Source organism: Rhipicephalus microplus, chromosome X, assembly GCF_043290135.1.
Source record: "Rhipicephalus microplus isolate Deutch F79 chromosome X, USDA_Rmic, whole genome shotgun sequence".
In the NCBI taxonomy this organism is placed as follows: domain Eukaryota; kingdom Metazoa; phylum Arthropoda; class Arachnida; order Ixodida; family Ixodidae; genus Rhipicephalus; species Rhipicephalus microplus.
In genome coordinates this window covers 360,399,667-360,420,458 of record NC_134710.1, presented here as the reverse complement: position 1 = coordinate 360,420,458, position 20,792 = coordinate 360,399,667, and the positions used below count along the sequence as shown (strand labels likewise).

Here is a 20,792-nt window from a genome sequence, read left to right as displayed (position 1 = left end):
AAAAGGCAGTCCGGCGGCAATTTCCGCCATGATGACCGATGACAGACCTATAGCGTCACATATTCTACTGGCAGGTGTCGTAGTAGTTACTCTGTCTCTTTTTAATACAAACTGCTGTAGGAGTGGCTTATGCCCCTCAGACCTTCTCGGCTGATGTGAAAGAATTTAGTTATTATCCTCTGCGTTTACACTTGGTGTCTGTAAACTTTTTTTTTGAACAGAGGCCGGCACTGGTATAGGGGAAAACACAGCCTGCGTTTATTTCCTTTATTTCGAGACGGTGTTTCAGGGCATTTTCAAGCAAAACAATTACTCAGTTTTGAAGTATCATGATCGGTTTAGTTAGGTACGCTATCTTACTCGCATGCAATGTTTCCACGCAATATGAATAACTATCGGTTGTAGCAACAATAGTAGCACCTTTTCTCGTAAACCTTTGTCCGCGACCTCAATGGACCTTCGTGACACTGACAAAACTTTATTTCAGGTACGAGATTACACACGTTATTTGTGTCAGCCTCGGAAGCGACCTGCTTCAATGTTACTCAATGTTTTGCTTTCATCTTGCCGCAGGCAACAAGTTCGGATGCGACTGCCGCCTGGCGTGGATCCTGCACCTGGAAAAAGCCACGCGCAACGAGAAGTTTCGGCGCGAGCTGCGGCATGTCAAATGCAGCTTCGAACACACGCCGGCGCCGGGCAACCTGAGCAGCGGTACCAAGGTGGCCAGACTCAGCCTCAAGGATCTGGGATGTCCCGAAAACTACGAGCCACCCGAGCTGCCTTCGCTGCGCGACAAGAAGGGGCCACTGTCGGCTTTCGCCGGCAAAGGTGGCAAGCAGGGCTCTGGCGACGACAACGGAAGCAACAAAATTGTCGAGCGACCGCCACAGTCTCCAGTCGAGGACGTCCACCAAGGTGGACAGAGGACGGGAGACGGCAAAGATGTCGAGAACGATGTCGAGGTTGCCCTCAGTCAACAGAAGGCTGCTCCCAGCGAAGCCGTACTTCGACGCAATCGCGACAGACACTCTGCGGCATCCTGGGTCCGCTCAGACAGAACTGTGTCGTGGCTTTTGGTCTGCGTCGCACTAGCGCTAGTCAAGGGATCGAGGTGACGCCCAGGGTGATTCGTAAGTGACGTGTGTGATCGAGTGTTATCACTTTATTCGCTTTTTTTGTTTTTGCGAGTATTTGATAGTTATTGTAACACAATTTTTTTTGTGAACAAATCTACAGAATAGACCCTGCAATTGCCCACGAACACGCTGTGATGACGTTGTTGGTGTTTCAGAGCATCGACCAAAGACTGGGCAATCTTTGGTCACGTGTGTAAAGCTCCCGATCGTGTTGCCAGTTTCTAGGGTGCCTGGCGGGAACTGTTTTTAACTCGCTTGCTTTTGGCCCCAAGAACTGTTGCTCCAGTTGCTCCAGTTCCGTTTCACTGTCTGTACCACAAACAAGTAGAGTTTGTTGTTGACTTTTCTGCACGAGCGTTTATGTGTCACGTTGAGTGTCCCCCCCTATGGCGCTTGAAAAGAGTTGTTCATCGACCATGCCTCAAACTTCGTATTTTTCTGTTTCGTCCTTGACATTCTTCTAAACGCTTAGAAGTCTAGAATGAACTTCTAATTCAACAAGAAAAATTCTTCATGCATCTCAATTTCTTCTTCTTCATATTCCCAATTTTCTCAAACAGAACCTCTAATATACACTTGTCTCAGCACATGCCATTGAGTTCGCATTTTGTTCGCACTGATCAGCGGTATGTCTGGTTAGCTGTATTGGTCAGATTGAGTGCATTAAGCACGTGAGTTTTAATTCATTATTTGCATGCGTAGGTTGAGGCAGTGTCGTACCAAATTGGTGACTCGGCTTTTGCCACACTGTAGGGAATAGTAGCTTTCTTTTGTGAACCAGGCTGAAAGAAGATATCCAAAAGATATCGCTACTCCAACAAGCACTAAAATTTATTTTGTGGGTTGTTTATTTTGAACCGACGAAGGCTCTTTTCGAAGTACATATTTACTGTTTCTGCAAAGCACAAACTTACACTTATTGATTAAGCATAGTATAAAGTTGAGAAGTACCGAAAGAGGCCAATCGCCATCATGACTGATCGGGAATCGCCGCAAGTGCCGCTGAATGGTGAAGGTTATAGAAGTTTAGCACATATGTTACACGCGAACATTGAGGAGCAGCGCTTATTGCACTCAACGCGAATGATAAATGCAGTCATTGTCACGTGATGAGTAATATGAAAATTCATTTCTAGCTTGTTTGCAGACGCTCTGTTTCGCTGCTCAAATCATCCCTAACAAAACAGATTATATGTGAAGCAGAACTGATCGATTGGCAGGCGGTTTCCGTGCATAAAAAATCCCCTGCAGTCGCGCCTACATTACTGACTCTCAGTAACAAATGGTAATAGTCTTCTCAAAATAGGAATTCCCATGCACTTTTTTCACATGCATTTGACAGCCTGTTTGCTACAGGGCAATCGAAACTCACGTTTGAAGGAGCAGCTCTCATCAGCTATTTGGCGTCTGTTTTTGAATATTCCACTTTTTCATTCATCTAAACTACTTTAAAATTGTTTTGCGGTGAATAACGCGTATTTTTGTAGTGTACCATGCTATACTTCTCCACGAAATGGTGTGCTCCCTCTAAGTAAAATAAAGTTCTTTTTCTTCCTTCCTCCTCCTAGGTAACTGACAAAGGTTGTTGTAAGATCACTGTGTCAATCATTCTGTTAGCGCACTTTTCATGTCGACCCCGAAGACGTTGTTTCCTGCTGCTATCAAATTCAAGAGTCCCTCTGTACTCAAATTTTAGGTGATGACGATATGATCACTACGAGATGAATCACCTCCAATGCCTCACTATTACGCAAATTGATGAAATGCGGCTGCTGTATACGTCCCTAACGCGTTTCGTGGAACGTTATTTCCCAGTGGCCTCACCTTGTTCATATCAAGGCTCTGAATAATGCGTTCGCAAGCGCACTGCTTTAACATTGTCGTGAATGCTTCAGTCACATGCCACCACACGGTAGCTATCACAATGATTGAATGCGACGCTTGAGTCTCTGCGACACATGCAGGCCAGGAACCGTAAACTTGAACAAGACCATTCATATTGAAAATGGCTACGTTTTGAGGACTATTTGAGGCCTGCGTTGTGTTACTTTGGCTGATTTCAGCTTCAATATGCAGAACACCACTTTCCATGAACAAATTGTGAGTTTGCTGCTTCTTGTAGATATACGTACCAAGCACCGCAGTTTTTGCGTTGCAGCCCATCTAGCTTGTTTGCATTTCATATCCCAGTCTACGAGCTCTAACATGTGACGCGCATATTTATGACCGCAAAGGTGATCAACGCCAGCGGTACGCAGTCCATAGCTGCGTCATTGTGCAGAGTGCTTCTTCAGGTAATACTTCGCGACTGTGCATAAACTCGCTGCCTTGCCTCTGCACGTTATGTATTCGTCCTTGCACCGGAAAGCGAGAGTCGGAGTTAAACTGTTTCTTGTTGATTCTGAATGAATGAGATTATTGTCGCTTAGACGCGCCAGGTGTGTTGTGGCTTTCATTACTCGCCTTCACTGCACGTCCCCTTTCGCTGAAGTAACTTATGTTGCCGTTCTTAACAGACTTCGTCATTTCATAAGTGGTTGTCGAATAGTTCAGGGTTTTCAACTGACATGCTAGTTTGGGAAGAACCCTACGTAAATGCAAGCATATTCCGCACAAGTAACAGCTCCGCATTGCTTAATCTTGGTCAACATTAAGCCGTATCTTTTCTCACACGTCACATTATTTTTTTTTTCTAGAGTTCTATTTGATTCATCCCGTCACGTTCATTCTTTACCAAAAGACACTGTGCCATCGCTGATGTTGAAACCTTGCGTGATGTGAAAAAGATAGTTTTGAAGCAAGTGGGAGTGATGTTACCGTGCACCTTACGTCAGTTTGTCGTTTACAAGAGCCTTGTTGACGTACTTAGCGACGCTGACGCTTGTGATGCAGTTGAATTCAACGCCACTTGCGATTGCAAAGTGACGATACTGTTCGGGAGGAGACTGTTATGAAGGGCTGAAAATAAAGTCTTTACAAGTGAATGCGACGAACTTGCCACGAGAAGGCATGTGGGTGCGCTTGCGCTGTTGTCTCTCAGCCGAATCTTTTAAGAAATATGTGTTGCTTGTATGATGCAAGTGTGTTCTTATCGTGCCACTGAAATTTCTTCTCTTCGATAGCTGCGTGTTTTTGTTTTTATTTTTTTGTGTGTGGTCATGACTGCTCGAATCATTGTGTGCATTGTTGTGTATGTAAACATCATACCAGTGCGGATTGACACATGAGTAAGCCTGTAAGAATTAAAAGTATGTAAAAGAAAAGACTATTTTAGTGATGCTGAAACGACGGTTACGTTCTGTAAGATACTGCGTTGACAATAAATGAAGCTGTTATGCCCGCGCAGCACACCAAGATACTTGAAGGCTCAATTTTTTTTTTCTGTCGTGGTTCAAATGAATGCTCTTTTTATAATACCTAGGACCCTATAGTCCTTTTTCGCGTGCGTGTTTGGTATTTATTATCGACTTGAAAAACAAGATATATCTGTTCAAGCCAGTAGCTATCTACCTCATGCTGTTTACTGAAAGTAATTTACTGCATACAAGGCAACAGGCAAGCAGGAAAATCTGTAATAACTCGTTCTTGTTTCTTTGCACGGTGATATATGTAGTTAATCAATCACTTGTGCCAACGTAACTCTCCACAACATTGGTGCTAGAAATATTTTTTAATCTTAGCTTTCACTCTATTAGCCCTAGAACACATCGAACACATTCAATTTATGATTTGGCCACTAACAGATGAGTTACATCAAATGAAGGTTCACTTGGAACTTTTTTCGATCATTGCGGATGCATTGAACGTGAGGGATATACTAACTTGGCAAATGGTCTGTCAAACTTTATTTGCAAATACACCTAAATTGTCGAAGAATCTGGTCCATCGAATGCATATAACAACACAAAAGTATTAAGAAATCGCCACTTGTTCCCACCGTAGAGATGGTTAACAAGAGAAGCTGAAACGTACGACTCCGGCGTTAGCAGTTGGTTAATCCCGAAAGAGCCAAACTTCCGATGGAGGCGGAAATGTTGTAGGCCCGTGTGCTCAGATTTGGGCGCACGTTAATGAACCCCAGGTGGTCGAAATTTGCGGAGCCCTCCACTACGGCGTCTCTCATAATAATATGGTGGTTTTGAGACGTTAAACCCCACATATCAATCAACCAAATCCGAAGGAGCCAAAGCGTAGCTACCATGCGTGGCCGCGGCGCGCACACTAGCGCCCCGCGTAGCAGGACTAGGCTGCGCAGTGTTTGTACTAAGAGGTGACAGCCCTGTATATGCTTGCTGTAGTAGGGTCACAATAAAAACGCAAGTATAATGTAGCTTGGAACGTTCACGCATAAGGGTAACCAGCCTTCGGCATTTAGTTACCCACACACCTATTTGAGAACGCATCATGTAAGCCCACAAGCGAAAATGAGAACTTTTGTATTATCGAGACCTATTTAATAGACAAATTCAAGTGACAGACGAAATTTTCGACAGGTACAAACTTATAGGACGCTTGAGCATTCCCTTCAAGAGTAGCATGCAATATCGTAATTGGTCGTAGTGGGCATGGCGATCTCATTTGCTAGCCTGTATCGGTTTTCCTTCTTGCATGCCAAATCGAGTCGTAAAGAAACGATTGATTGATATGTAGGGTTTAACGTCCCAAAACCACCATATGATTATGAGAGACGCCGTAGGGGAGGGCTCCGGAAATTTCGAACACCTGGAATTCTTTAACGTGCAACCAAATCTGAGCACACGGGCCTACAACATTCCCGCCTCCATCGGAAATGCAGCCATGGCGGTCGGGATTCCATCCCGTGACCTGCGGGTCAGCAGTCGAGTACCTTAACCACTAGACCACCGCGGTGGGGCGAGTCGTAAAGAAACGAACGCGTAAAATTGACCATTTCAAAGTATCCTATGGAATGCCTACTGTAAATGCAGTTGTTATGTGCTCACAACGTCATAATTATTTCTTTTTTCATATCAGTAAAAGGAAGACGTCCGTAAGAATACACGCGAACTTACGCAGCTGTCAACTTTGTAGACGGTTCTGCTGCTGATGCTGACAAAATGTGCCTGAGCGCTTTGTAATGGGCGGTCGTATAAGTTATAAAATACCCCCTGGTTCTGCAATTCACTTGTTTTAATTCCTGGCACGCACCTGCTGGTCCCGCAGACAGCTTCGGTTCGGTTCTCACTTCGGCTGGAATTTTTTTATTATTTAATTTATTTGAGCTTTTCAATTTTCCGGTGACGGGCAAGACGATCTTTCACTGACATGTCACAACCAACGAAACAGTTACCAACGCGGACACCGGAAATTCTGCGAAAAGTGCTCTTTAACGATTTTAGGTTAAAATATGTCTACCGTACGCTTTCGTCGTACTGCGGCTTGCTCTGAACACGAAGTTTTGAAAAGACAAATTGATGGATTTCGCAATGAACACCTGAGTAGAGCACAATTACAACGATGCCTACCCCTCGCTGGATCTAGTTGTAAACCAGTCACGCGTTGGGAGGGTGTGTGTGCATAGTAATATAAGCTTAGCACGTTCACTTTGATCTCCATGGTTTCCCTTTGCAGGGGACCTTGCTGGAGCTGGTCGAACCTAATCAAAGAGGCACGTTTCCTGCTGCTCCTTCCAGTAATCTGCATAAACGTCATAGCCATACTTTGAAACGAGGACGGTGCCTAACGAAGCCTTTAGCTGGTTTGGTAGTTTTTTTTTTAGTTTCAATTTCATGCTGTAACCTAGCTGGTGTACGTGACGGCGCATATCGTAAGCGATTCATAGACACACGTACCGCAGGTATGCCTACGCTCCAATGGAAAGATAGACGAGACCTTCGGATCGTGCACAGCATGCTGCATACCTGCTTCTCAGGAGAGAATTGTGAACGTGCATTCAAAATACGTGCTTGTGGTGCGTGTAACAGTACGTGCAATTCGAGACGCAAGGATGATTCTTGCTGATCGAGCACAAAACCGGCGGTTTGAATTTGTGCGACCACAAATAAAGACACGGGTTCACGCCCTAATTGAACGATTGACGTCGACCAGTTTTCAGGCACTAATGAATGGCACGCTATATAAAGACCTTCTCTAACAGCTTGAGAAAACACGTGCTTCGAATTTCCTGTGAAAGAGAAAGGGCAGGGGGAGTAAGAGAAGGCGAAAACGAGATTGGCTCACGTGCGCAGTGAAGGTAGAAAAAATATGCTAGTTTATAGACCTATTATATGTTTCCGAACAAGGGTAGGCGCAGTCGACCTATTAGGGCCTTTGTAGCGATATCTCAGTGCGTAGGCTTCTCCCAACCCAAGGCTCGTCACCTCCCTCTATTGTCACGTCACTACTGGCACAACTGCTGCAAAGCTGCTGCAAAGCTGCCTCCGGACTCAGCGCACTGGTGAGCCTCCCGACGTGGGTAAAGGTAAGGCTTAGCCTCTAACACAGCCCGCAAATGCGGCAAACTTTACTGGCACTACACATTTCACGAGTTCTCGACTCTCAGAATTTGACTGGCTTTGGCAAAAAAAAAAAAAAAAATCGGGAATGTAGGTTACAACACAGCCAGTTCGTGTTGCAGCTGTGGACATTAACATCAAGTACGGTCGAAATTAAGCTCTCTGAAAGCTTAGGTCGTTGTCCTTCTCGGCGCATGTTAATAAACCGTGCTCTTCAACAGTCTCTTCAACTCGGGAAGTTTGAGTACATGCACGGCCACTGGACAAAAAAGAAGGTTTCTGTTATCCAGTGGTCGCGGTATATCGCTAATTTCGTTTTGTGGTTGCAACCTGACATATGCAGCCATGCATTTCTTGTACCATAGTTGCAATACTTCTGGATGTTCAAGACCCTTTGCTGACGCAACAGATCCGTTTCAGCAGATATGAATGCTTCATAGATTAGAATACTTAAGCAAAAACAAAGGGGTGGAGTTGGGGTGATGAGTGTTGAGAGCAAGATGAATATGACCGTGATAGTTTGTGCATTCGTTCATTCGGGATCCCTTTTATTTGTTGTAGTTATTTCTGCTGCTGCTGCTCTTGATGAGATGAGGCGCGATTGCATTTAGTTTCCATTTCATGGGCATTTCTTTAGGCGTTATTAGTTTTCATGGTCTTTCGCGTCGCCAATACCGTCTTCAGCGTTTCTGCTCGAAAAATTTACTGCACCTGTATTGTTCTGCCGCCACAGTGATCGCCGGTTGTGCGTACACGTTCGAGCAACTTCTCTTCTATCTATCTATCTATCTATCTATCTATCTATCTATCTATCTATCTATCTATCTATCTATCTATCTATCTATCTATCTATCTATCTATCTATCTATCTATCTATCTATCTATCTATCTATCTATCTATCTATCTATCTATCTATCTATCTATCTATCTATCTATCTATCTATCTATCTATCTATCTATCTATCTATCTATCTATCTATCTATCTATCTATCTATCTATCTATCTATCTATCTATCTATCTATCTATCTATCTATCTATCTATCTATCTATCTATCTATCTATCTATCTATCTATCTATCTATCTATCTATCTATCTATCGAGCAGCTTACGTCTGAATGCTATCATAATCACCCACTTAACTTGGGGTACACCAAAATTAGTACAGGAGGATACGATGGCTTGGCATATATGACGCACTCGTCGAGGTAAAAATGATGCCACGATCTCATCGCGTATATGGTCAAACATTTCCCAAAAAACAATGGCACATTCCATTGGGCAGGGATGTGCCACTGGTATGCGGATATGTAGCACTGGTGACCGACATTTTATATCTGCCCAAAATCGCGAGAACACACAGGGGAAACTTCAACGCTTGAGCATTTAAAACAAGCTGCCATATGCAGCGCTGACCGGAAAAATGCACACAATAAATGTCAGCGTCCGAGTAGAAATCGAACCTTAGCATTCTGCGCGGCAATAAAGTATTCTACCACAGAGCCTCTTGAGACAAGGTATATACTTTTCAAATAGACCCTAATGTTCGGGTAACGTCGATCGTGGTTGCAGTATACTGGCTATTTGATTTTATAAATATTACATATGCACTTCTATAACACAGAGATTATGCCGGGTTAACCTATATTGTAGTTTGGCGCCTTCCGCTGAAGTTGATTTGTTCAGCAATGTTGAAGGCTACCATTCTCGCGCGCACAAGCGCAAACTCCAGCGCTTCATATCAACTTACCATGTCTGGTGTTGCTAATATCCATGTTGCTGTTGGCATCGTTACACAATCGTAAAAACTGCTAATATAAAACACACCTGGCTGTTAAACGTATGCGTGTGCGTCAATTTGTACATATTGTCACGTGCTACAAAAGGTCTTCAACTAGGAAGAACTGAGCCGGCGGGGAGACGCACCGAAAACTGGCAAGATGGCTGCTTCAATAATAAACAACTGGCCAGAGCACGCGCTGCCCCAGAACATCGTCTTCCATTCTCGCGGGCAGCCATGGCTTGCGCTCGCCGTAACTAGCGGCCAAGTGGCATTTAGCCACTTGGCCGCTAAATATATTTAGCTTGGCTAAGTATATTTAGCGTCTTTTTATAACTTCTTGCTTAGTAAGAAAACTAAACGCAATCACTGTTCATCCGCATTTCTCACATAACATCGACTACCGAAGTACGTGACATATGCCGAATTTTTTTAACAGTATAATCAATGCTGCCGTAAAACTTGAGGTTCGAGTTCATTGAAGTGATGACCTCGAAAAACATCATTATTTAGCAAAGCGAAGTGTTCTACGCTGACTGCAAGCTTCTTTATAGATGAAAACAGTGCTCAGTAGAATGTACATAACACCAGAACACAATCAGCACTGGAAATTAGATGTAAAAAGTTGTTTTGGAAGCAACTTACATCTGAGACCATATTCAAATGCTCGAAAAAAAGTTGTTTTTTCTTATCTTTTTGCTGAAACTACAAGGTTGAACACTCAAAAAATAATATCCATTTTCATAAAGCATAAACATTCATATTTGCCAGAGAGATGAACTCCATATAAAAGCGCAGCTCCATGTGCCTCTAGCTGAGGCACCAAGCAAACTAATTTTCGTAGTTTTTCATGTTAAAATCAGAGATCTAAACTTGAGTAAACCAGCATGGGCTTCGTCCCTGCGAAAATTAAAAATGATGAGATTGTACAAAAAGAATTTATGAAATTTAAATAAGTAGAAAATCACGGACATACGTGAGAGATGAGAATACAAGCTAATATACGGCTAATAAACAAACAAAACGACGCTTTTAGTCATGTGCAGTTGCACAAAATTACGATGTTATGATCTATCTCCTTGTTTATTGTGTTTCGTTTACATCGTTTGCACCTTGCTTTTATTGGTAAAGCGGAGACGTTTGGTTAGACATCAAGGCTGCAAGCTTCATTCCAGCAAGGTGAAACCTATATTGATTGTGTTATTTACTGCTGGAATCTGACGTTCCAAAAGCACGATGTGATTTTGAGGGATGACGTAGTGGACAGCATCGGAAGGTTTTATCACCTGGTTTTTTTTTCTTTAACGTGCTCCGAAACATTATTATATGGGTCTAAAGCATTTTAGCCTCCATCCAAAATGCGGCAGCCGACGCCGGGATTTCATCCTGCGACGTTCGAGTGAGCAGTAGAGCAGTATAACCACTGGAACACCATCACTGTTGATTGATGGTGTTCACTGTTGCTATACGTAGAGAGGCCTAGCGCATATTGCGTGCAGCCAAACTGCAAGACATAAAAGAAGGATTAGGTTGCTCCCGGCGCACGCGGGCGACGCGTCGGAACGCAGTAACAACCACAACGAGACGGCACACGCAGCGGCGCGAGTGCTAACCAACCGCGCCCCGGCGAGAGACCGTCCAACGTGCTTCGAAGACAGGGACCGCATGACGGACTACAACGATGTCACGATGGCCCATTGCCCGGCTCGCAGGACTTCCCCATTCCCGTACCCGCGGCTGGGTTGAGCGGAGGCGGTACTACGGAGACAGCTCCAGACCAGGTTGCTACCGAGCTTGGCACTGATGCACCGCATGCACCCCGAGACATACCCGGCCGACAAGTGCAAGGTCTGTCATAGGAAGACGGCAGATTACACGTCTATCTTGTGCGAATGCATCAAACACCCAGAGGAATCACATTCAAGAACAATTCCGTTGCGGCTCGAGGTGGCCGCGAAGAGCTACGACCAGGAAGAACAGCCCTGGACCATCCAGCAAGTCCTCGGGGTGCTCGAAAGGCAATGGACCAAGCGAGCAAGAAACGGTGACCGAAGACCCGTGTCGAGTAACGGCAGCATTGAAGACGACGTAGGCCTCCAAGGGGCGTGTGAGCGCCCAAATGCTGGCACAGATAAAGGTTATCCAAACCATTACTATAGTTTTAGCAATATTATTTGCACGCAGCTACTACGTATAGGGCGTCCGCTATCGCTCATTCGCAAACAGCTACATAATCGGTTCCATTGGGCCGTTTTATGAAATATTAGGCAGAAGACAAAAACATTTTCCTATCTAACCCCCCCCCCCCTCATGCCCAAATTTATGCGCCGGCTTGGCTCCCAATATGACACTCAAGATCTCTTGCAAGAACGTTAAAGCCATGTATGGTGTCGAAATTGGACGCACATAGGCAGCTCACGACGAGGACTCCATCGAGAGCTTAGACTAAGAAGATTGCTTCCTGCGAGCTTATCATTTCCCGAAATCGCGGATTGCCCACGCACACCAAGGCACTCTGTTCATGCCTAAGTGATCGTACTTCGTTAAGCTATTGCCACTGGCTTTACGCAGTGGGAGGAGCAGGAAGGCCGTCGGTCCCGGACGCACACTGTAAGCCCACGTTTATTATACGACATAGAAATAAACAGTTCCCCCCCCCCCCCCCCCCCAATAATTATGGAAGTGCTGCGTTCGTCATATTTCTTTCTTGTTGTTACATATGCGCGTCTCTGCGCGATTAAACGCCGGTTACCCCATGGCTATGAGTGCCTCAAGCGGCCAGCCTTTTTATAATGAGTGCCATGCATGCTGGCTTACCTCTTCTTGTTTGTTTACTGTCGCAGACGTGTCATCGTCTTTCTTATACACAACAGAACATTAAACATAGTTAGAAAAAAAAGTGTCAAAGCAGCGGCCAACCTTCTGTTGCTTTAAAGGGCGGTAATTGTTACTCCCTGGCATCCCATGCAGCTCTCTCAGATTTGGGTGATCGCCCACGTTATATGTCGTCAGTAACAAATCGACAACGCCTATTTAAGTATCGCCTTCTCTACCCATCAATTACACAACCTACGCACTACAGTTCATTCTCAGCTGTGTAAAGTGACCCGCGGGTTCGGCGCTCGCGTGGGTAGCTGGGAGTAAGGTATACGCTTGCGAGCGTGTTAATAACCGGGTGCGTGAATCGTCGTATACATACCAAACGAGGAAGACGTATGCACAGGGGCCAAAAGCTTTTACGTAAATACAAACCTTCCGAATGGAGCTCACACATGTATGCGATTTGGCGAGAAGAAAGTAAATGTGGGGATGACCTGAAGTTCTGGCCTAATGGCGGTTTCCAGTCATCAGGATATTAGCGGCTCGTCCGCACCGGTACTTCGATTCGTACGTTTCGCTGTGCCTTTTTCACTTGCATTTATTATCTCAATTGGGAATAAAAAACAATGAAAATGACCACATTAACCAGGGCACTTCAAAAGTGAGCAATGCGTCTCTAAACAGTTAGGAAGAAACACGGAAGGTAGTCTGTTGCGATGATTATGGCCCTCAACTCTAGACCTGAACATTGTGGCATACAATCCGGGCCACGGCGGCCCCATATCTATCTAAGAAAAAATGCTATAGGCCCGTGTACAGATTTCGGTGTACAACGAAGAACTCCGGGAGCTTGAAAACTCCGCAGCCTTCCCTTATGACATTCTTCACAGTATCTTGGTTTTGGTGCGTAAGCCACCATCAAATATTACGCAATGCTATCGACTTCGGGATATTCTTTTGGATAACTATATTTTGCCCGAGCCATTAATCAGATGTATAGTTTCGTAGAAAGGTTGCATTTCGGAAAACATTTCCATTGCCTGCTGCAATAAACATCATTCCGAAAGCAGTGTTGACCAATATAGCAGAAACTGCCCGCTGACAGCATATATGGCGGTTGGCTCCAAGTTTCTTTGTTTTCAATAAAACCGCATCAGTGGCTGGTAATGAAGAGCGTTTGTCCTCCGCAATGGTGTAGCACTAACGGTGCTCGACTGCTGGGCTGAAGGCTAAGGGGCCGATCCCGGCCGTGGCGGTCGCTGTTCGATGGAGGCGGAAGGCTACAGGGTTGTGTGGTGTGAATGTTATTGACATTAGCGCAGATTAAGGAATACAAGATTGTCAAAGTTTCCGGAGCCCTCTACTAACGCGTCGCTCGTAATCGTATCGTGGTTTTGGGACTTAAAACCCCAGAAAGTATTATTAATGGATAGCTTTTGTGCATCCGTTATAATATTAATAATAAATTGATAATGTAATATACATTATAATATATTATAAATCACTATATTATTATTATTATTATTAGTATTATTATTATTATTATTAGTAGTAGTAGTAACCCTTGAAATTAGTTGACACATCCTTGTATTCAAGCAAAAGTTTGAATGCGCACCGGGTCGGGATTTAGCGTTCTCTTCACTTGACGCAATAAGACATGTGTGTGTAGAAGGAAAAGGGGGGGGGGGGGGGGGTGAGCGCGTACCCACGCGCTTCGGTAACAATGACATCAAGTCAGCAAGCATAACCAGTCAACATCAAACAGAATCGAATCGCGTTGACATTCTGGTGTATATAATTGTTCGTGTGGAAGATTCAACCCCGATCCTTAACTAATTCTAAGTTTAGAACCACACAAAAATATTGCGCTTTAAATTGAAATTATGAACGTAGACCATAGGCTGCTTTTGTTTCTTTGTCAAAATTTTGCTTACTTGTACGCAGCCGAGTCTTACGAAATTGACGGGTATTGAAGTATTGACGGTACCATCGGGTACTGATGTACACATATTGCACAGCGTCTTGAAGGCGCATGAATAATGCCGACAAAATAGACATGCGAATTACTGTTTTTCATACCAGCCCCTGAAAGAAGTTGACATATGCTTATCTTCAAGGAAACATTCGAATGTGCAGCGGAGAGGTGATTTAGCATTCGTTTACGCCAAGTGACGCAATTCGCTCCAATTTTAAGAAAAGAAGAGGCAACGAAATATGAAGTGTTTCAGACGAACTTTCCGATAATGGTTTCATGCTTCCTGGCAGGGGAATCACTCACTAAGAATTCTTTATCGAGGATTCCTTCTTGTAATAAGGGCTTCACCTTGCAAGCCTAATGGTTCACAATTACAAAATTTGGTTTATTTTTGAAGCTCGAAACGCCGCTGTCAGGGGGTAAAATAAAGCCCCATCGTCTCCAGGCGAAGCTGTAACGTTAAAGAAGAATCACACTGTGTGCCAATCAATCTAGATCGAGTGGTGTTAATCATCAGACTTTGCAACAGCGGGCCATGGCGTACAGTCGAAAGTATCGATCAGTTTTCTATCTATTTTATTCCTTATTCTACTCATATGTCTTTCATATTGTATTCCCTACTTTGTATCTCAAGTATTATAGACAGTAAAGTATCTATAAAGCAAGTTCTATGTGAAAGCTTTTCCAGTCTGACTGCATTTACTTGATAGCCAGTAATTTGAAACCTTTTTTACAACACGCTATCAATCAGCCAGCGTATTAGCATGGTCCTTTGTATTAGTTTATATAGAAGCGTTGTATATCTTTCCTCATACGAGACAAATCACTGTGATGCCCTGAAACAACAATAAATACGCACCATCATTAAGCGGCCGCCATTCTGCATTAACATGCTGGGTGTGGTGGGTTACCAAGGAAGCGAATTAATGTCTCGTTCGTTTTACAGTGAAAACTGTCATTAGATCAATACTCAGGTCCTGCGCAGTTGTCTGCCACCACCGCTGGTGTCAGTAACCCCATCGTGTGAACTTAGCACCAATGACACAGTGGGGCTCGAAACCGGGTCCACTGGGTACCAGCCCAGTATTCTACCACTAAGCTACGCTGGTGCTTCTGACTTGTTGACAAACTTGCTTTAGGCAGGCTTGATGTCGGGAAAGCAAATCGCGTCAATACTATACTCAAAAAAGCGTTTTAAAATAGCGAAATAACAACCAGTCGTCGCACGATGTGAATGGCGCAACGAGTGGGTCGTTCAATGCTTGAACCCAATACAAAAGTTTGTTCTCGTTTCCCTGTTAACTTTGGCGCATAGCCACTTCAGCCATGATTTCTCCTCTTCGTCAGCTACTGCATGAACAATTGGCACAAAATTTCTTGCAAGTGTTTAGCGGATACCACGCTTCTCAAAAGAATGACGAAAAATAGCATAGCGAATGCCGGCCTACTACCCCCAAACATTTATTATTATTGCCCTAGTGGGTATCAAGCAAGTGTGCTTGCAGTAGTTACCCGATGAGTGTTTTGAAAAAGCTCTGAAAGGCCACTCTTCTAGCTCTCGCTCTGACTGTGCGGCGCCTTCCGTGCAAGCCTGGCATCTTTTTGCCCGGGGCGGACAAGATTACCTGCATTATTAATGTTCAAGAATGATATCAGGAAACAGAAGGACTTAGACGACAATGCCCATTATATTAGTTAGACACACTACGAGGGCTTGGGTTTAGTAACACAGAAGACCTTATTAATTGCGAAGCAACTTTGAGCAGTTAATTAGTGGGAGACGAACGATGATTCTCTTGCAAGTAGTTGTGCGTAATCAGTGGAATCGTTTCTTTTCGTCACTGACTGCCACGTATATGTCTCGGAAGCCTTTGTCAAGCTGGCAGTCGGATGTATCGGCTCTTTTATATTGGAAGAGCGCTACTGGAACACAACAAGGTGATAAGGCCCCGTATGCTTCGTCATCTAATGCCCTCGGATCGTCTTGTTTCTCAGCGCGCACCTGAATCATATCGTACGGAGAGGAAAATATGTGTGCGTTAAATTCACTTTTGTCACCTGTACCAGGACACTCATACTGCAAGTCGAGTTGAGAGGTACTCACTACCATAATCAAATCTAGCTTTCGTGGATATCGATGTTATAGTACGCGAGTCTTCTACCACGTGTTGCGTGGATTTTATTATTATTATTTTTAATCTCAGTCGAAGTCCAGCGTTGTCTCCCAGCGAAAAAGAAATGAAAAGTTCTAGACGTTTGGCTTCACGGCTTGGCGTGGTCTGCCACCGCTGATCGTTAACGGCAACAAAGACCAGCGACCTCTAACGTTGATGAGGCTAGCCGTTCGCTGATTTTATGGCTACGAGTCTATGCGACAGAAAACAAAGTGAGAGAAATGGAGAACAAACAGCGCCCACTTGTACTGGATATTTTTAAAGTGAAGCCAAACGTTTTTACTTATGTTCTTTTATTTTTTAGAGCAAGGGCGAGATGCCGGTCGTTTGTCCGGTTCGCAATGAAGTAAAGAGACCATGATCATGCCGGCCCGGCCTCGTCAAGCAAAGTTAAATTCAGCTGTGTCTTTTTAAACTACTGTAATCATAGCCTAGCTTTATCTAGCTAAGTTGATCTTTGTAAAATTCAGTTAGCTACGCATAACTATAATCACATTAGCGCTCAACAGGTTAACTATTCAGAACATCTACTACTCACTTTCTACATAAAGTGCGTGCGAAACTCGAAGCATCAAAACGAAAAACTCCAACCACAGCTGTAGCTTCTCGTATTGCTGCCGAAAGCTTTCCCACAAGCCAGCGGGTTGCCATACCAACGAAGACCCGCCTGATAAGCGGTATGAAGATGCCCAAGAAGAAAGCGAATGATGCACGCAGAGCTTTTACAATGCCGCTATATCTTCGCTAAGTGGAGGTGAATTTCATGCAACTTACAGCTAAATAAGCATCGGTTTTAGGATAACACCTAGCACGATTGCCACGATATATATAGACGCCCCAGGCAGACTGCTGTGCTATCACTGCACAAATAAAGAGTATAACCACCATTAACTACTGTTCATTTATTGATTTCTGTTGCACGCATGCATTCACTGGTCGATTTTGATTTGCATGGTCTAACTACTTTGACTTTATTCTTGCAGAGACGATTCCATAAAAAAAAAATCAGTTCTCTTTCATTAGACATTTTCCAGGGGTAGTGTGGTGTTTGCTATCCTCTACAAATTATAAACCAGTTCTGTGACAGTTCGCACCAGTTGCATAGATGTAATACCCCCTTTGCCCCTGAGGGCATTTAGGAAAGATAAGCTGACATGCTGCGGCATACTGGTCGTGGGAAGAATGATCACGAAGCGCAATTTTTTTGCGGCATCAATAACGATATGTAAATATTGCGGCGTACGTGGAAGGCTAAAGACAGAAACCGCACTTTTACAACTTGCAGCACAAGTGAAAACTGACGGCATCATTACGTAATGCTTGCGCGGTAAACCACAACGAAGTGGAAGTGGCTTAAAGTTGCATTTATTGCCGCATTCCGCTATTTCAGCAGCAATGACCTCCTTTAGCTCCGCCTTCATTTCTAGTATCCGCCACGTGGGCGAAAGTAGGACAAGCCTAAGTGCATCAAGTGTATCACGAGAGATCGGATTGAATGCATTCACTGCTACTGTGGCAGTACTGTCTCGAATACTTTATCTAGCCAATAAAAAGAAAATAGGCACAAGACTTCATACCTTTCGTCTTTCCGCAGACGTTAGAGCTCTTGAGTAAGAGGATCATGACCACCACACTTGACGGTGAAGTTGCAGCTGCGTCCTGATGCATCCTCTACCACAACACTGATTCCTGGAGTGTCCCAAAACCCGAGGCGTGGGCACACACGTTCGAATATAGCACCTCAGTGATAAAGAATTGGTCTGCTCTTTCGTAAATGTCTCTTCTGCGCAGCGCAAACGTTTTGTACCAGAAGCGCCAGCTGTCCTCTGAAATGCCATGTCATGTATGCGGTTGCGTTGGCGATGCGGACGGATAGCTGTTACGAGCAAAGCTGCTGAGTCATTGCAACAGTGTGACGATAAAAGCAAGGCGCGGGTTTTGTCCTATACGTAGTACGTTTCCGATGCGCCAGGTGCCAAATAGGGAAGCCGGAAACGTCCCGATGATAACGCCAGGAGCATTACACCCCTCTCTCTCTCCATAGTCGGTGTACATGGGTTGCACGTGGCGTCATTTCCGGATGGAAAAGTGAGCAACCGCCATGTTTGTTAACATTGAGTCGGGCTATGCTGCTCGTGCAGCTCATCGCCAGTTGGGAGCTTGTCGGCGTCATTCATGCGATATGGCGAAATGAAATGGGCGAGCGCTTTGCCTGTCGTACTTCAAAGAGCTGTGAGACCGACTAGTGTGTTACCGAGCGAAAATCGAAATATGCGATGGCATATCAACCCGTATGAGCTGTGCATCGGTAAGGATGCTACACCGATCTGCTGCCTCTCGTGACACACGGTGACATCGTAACTTGTGGTACTTTCAGCAAGTCACGTTACGCTAATGAAGGTCTGCAAGTCACTGGACGACCACAACTACTTAACCATGCAGTGGATGGGTGAAGAGCATAGTAGCAAAGCAGCTTCTATCACAGCGTGTCATCGTTCTAATCGAAGATATTTACGACACTCTTTCGCAGTTGAAGTAAAACATGGGCTTCTATGGGATTTTGTAGTGAGGAGTTCGAACTCGTGTTGCATCGTGGTGGGGGAACTTTTTTTTGTTTGGAATGTGCTGATGCTTCTTTTGCACGCTCCTGCCTACGGCCATGTTCAGACGCCACCACAGTTCTGCGCGTTTCAGTAGTGTTCCAATGCTTGGTTTACTTCCCTCTCGTGAGGTACGGTTTCGTGGGATTCATCACGCTCTGGTTTTGCGTCGATGGTAGGCAGATCGAGCAATATTCCCGATTCAGTAGAAGGCATGTCCGCTGCGACTGCACCCAGCGTGTTCGTATGTCTCTTTTTAAAGCGGTGAAATCGCGCTAATGTTGCGGCAGTAGTCGGGTCATAACGGCCGTGCTCAGCCAGGGTTCGCGTCGTCCAATGAATTAGCGGGTTAAAAGAAGACACGTTCACATATGTTGCACTCAGTTAACAACACCAGACGCGGCTATTCAAGTACAGCGCTGTGAGTCTAGGAGGCATTCCGGAGAAAGCGACGCGATCGCGTAAGTAAACGAGTCAAACTTGGACATAACTCGAAAATACCCCTACCGCGTTCAACTGTCACTTGCACCGTGCTCAATGTCACCACAGTCGCAGAATGCTGATGCCCGTGAGTTTCACGCGGAACACGGACACAGTGGCCGGACGCTGCGTCGACCGCGTGGCGGAATGCAACCGTAAAAGGCGCGCGACCGATCGTGTTGTCTGTGCTGTTGCTGAATTAATGACGTGAAAACACTCGTCATTGCCAGTGCATCTAGCGCACGTTCTCTTGTACTTGCTTCGTTCTCGGTGAGCTGTTACTCGCTGTTCATACTCGGACGAAATGATTTCGCCGAAGGTGTCGCGCTGGCCCAGAGTGTTGAGCCCCGCTCCATTAGTTTCAGATCGTCACGACACTCGTGCTGCGCAGCTCACGTGCTTTCTGATCCATAGAGAGAGTCGTGCCTTCTGCTTTACATTCGCATGTAAGCAAGAAAGGAGAATTTGCCAAGTCAATATGGCCGACTTCCGGCTTCATCGCGGCTTCACAACGAGTGACGTCAGGGCCTCTCCTACCTTTCCTTCCTCCGTGATTTGTACCCAGTCAGAAAACAGACAGGCCATAGATTAAGTAAAAGATGCGTCTCGGGCACTGCGGTGCTGTCGATCACTGCTCACGTAGCGGAAGTGTCGCGAAGACGCTTCCGGCCCCGCACTCGGGTGGTGCGTACTTTTGTGGTAGACTGTACGTTTTGAAAGCTGAATGTTCCTGTTTTACCTAAATCATACCTAAATCGCAAAATGTTGGTCGTTGCTATGCTCCTTCCGGTTTGTTTCGCTTTCAGTTGTATCTGGTGTGATCCTTATTTGCTGTATACAAACGGAACACAACCATGAAAAGGAGCACTGCAGGGAGCGTAATAAAACAGTCCGATAGTAAGCGATAGCAAAAGGGACAACGCAACTTAAAAGACGAAAAACGGCGAGGTGATTCGTCCCTGAAAAATCGAGCTTTGTACTACTCGTCATAAGATGCGAAGCTAACAATTTTCACCATGTACGTATTCTATGCCTTCGACATCTTGTATACCCATTATGCATTCAGGTGCAAAAATGAATGTCAGGGGGCTTGCCTCAAACTCGATGTTGCGCAATTCTCGCTTGTATCTGCAAGTTGCAGCACACCCAAATAACGGAAACTTGTTTTTGATTGTGCCCGCAGTTCGCCTAGATGCGCATCCTATTCTCTTGGTACCTGTATTGGTGAAGTAAGCTTTCAAGAACACTATCTCAATTTTCAATAGGCCGTATGTTGACACAAATAAAAAAGGGGGTCTTTTGTGGATCATGCACATTCGCTTGGGAACGGTTCTCTTTGTTCTACCTCTT

General features: G+C 44.8%; 1 protein-coding gene and 1 long non-coding RNA gene across 2 annotated transcripts in view; one reads left to right on the top strand and one right to left on the bottom strand.

Annotated features, from left to right (window-relative positions):
* Positions 1-4,497, top strand: part of LOC142776356 (uncharacterized) — a 36,437-nt gene extending 31,940 nt beyond the window's left edge. The window contains exon 3 of the mRNA XM_075879874.1: positions 574-4,497. Coding sequence (XP_075735989.1) covers positions 574-1,118 — 545 coding nt within the window. The 3' untranslated portion in view covers positions 1,119-4,497. The remainder of the gene's footprint in view (positions 1-573) is intronic.
* Positions 1-20,792, bottom strand: part of LOC142777292 (uncharacterized) — a 147,716-nt gene that overhangs the window by 79,404 nt on the left and 47,520 nt on the right. The window lies entirely within an intron of this gene.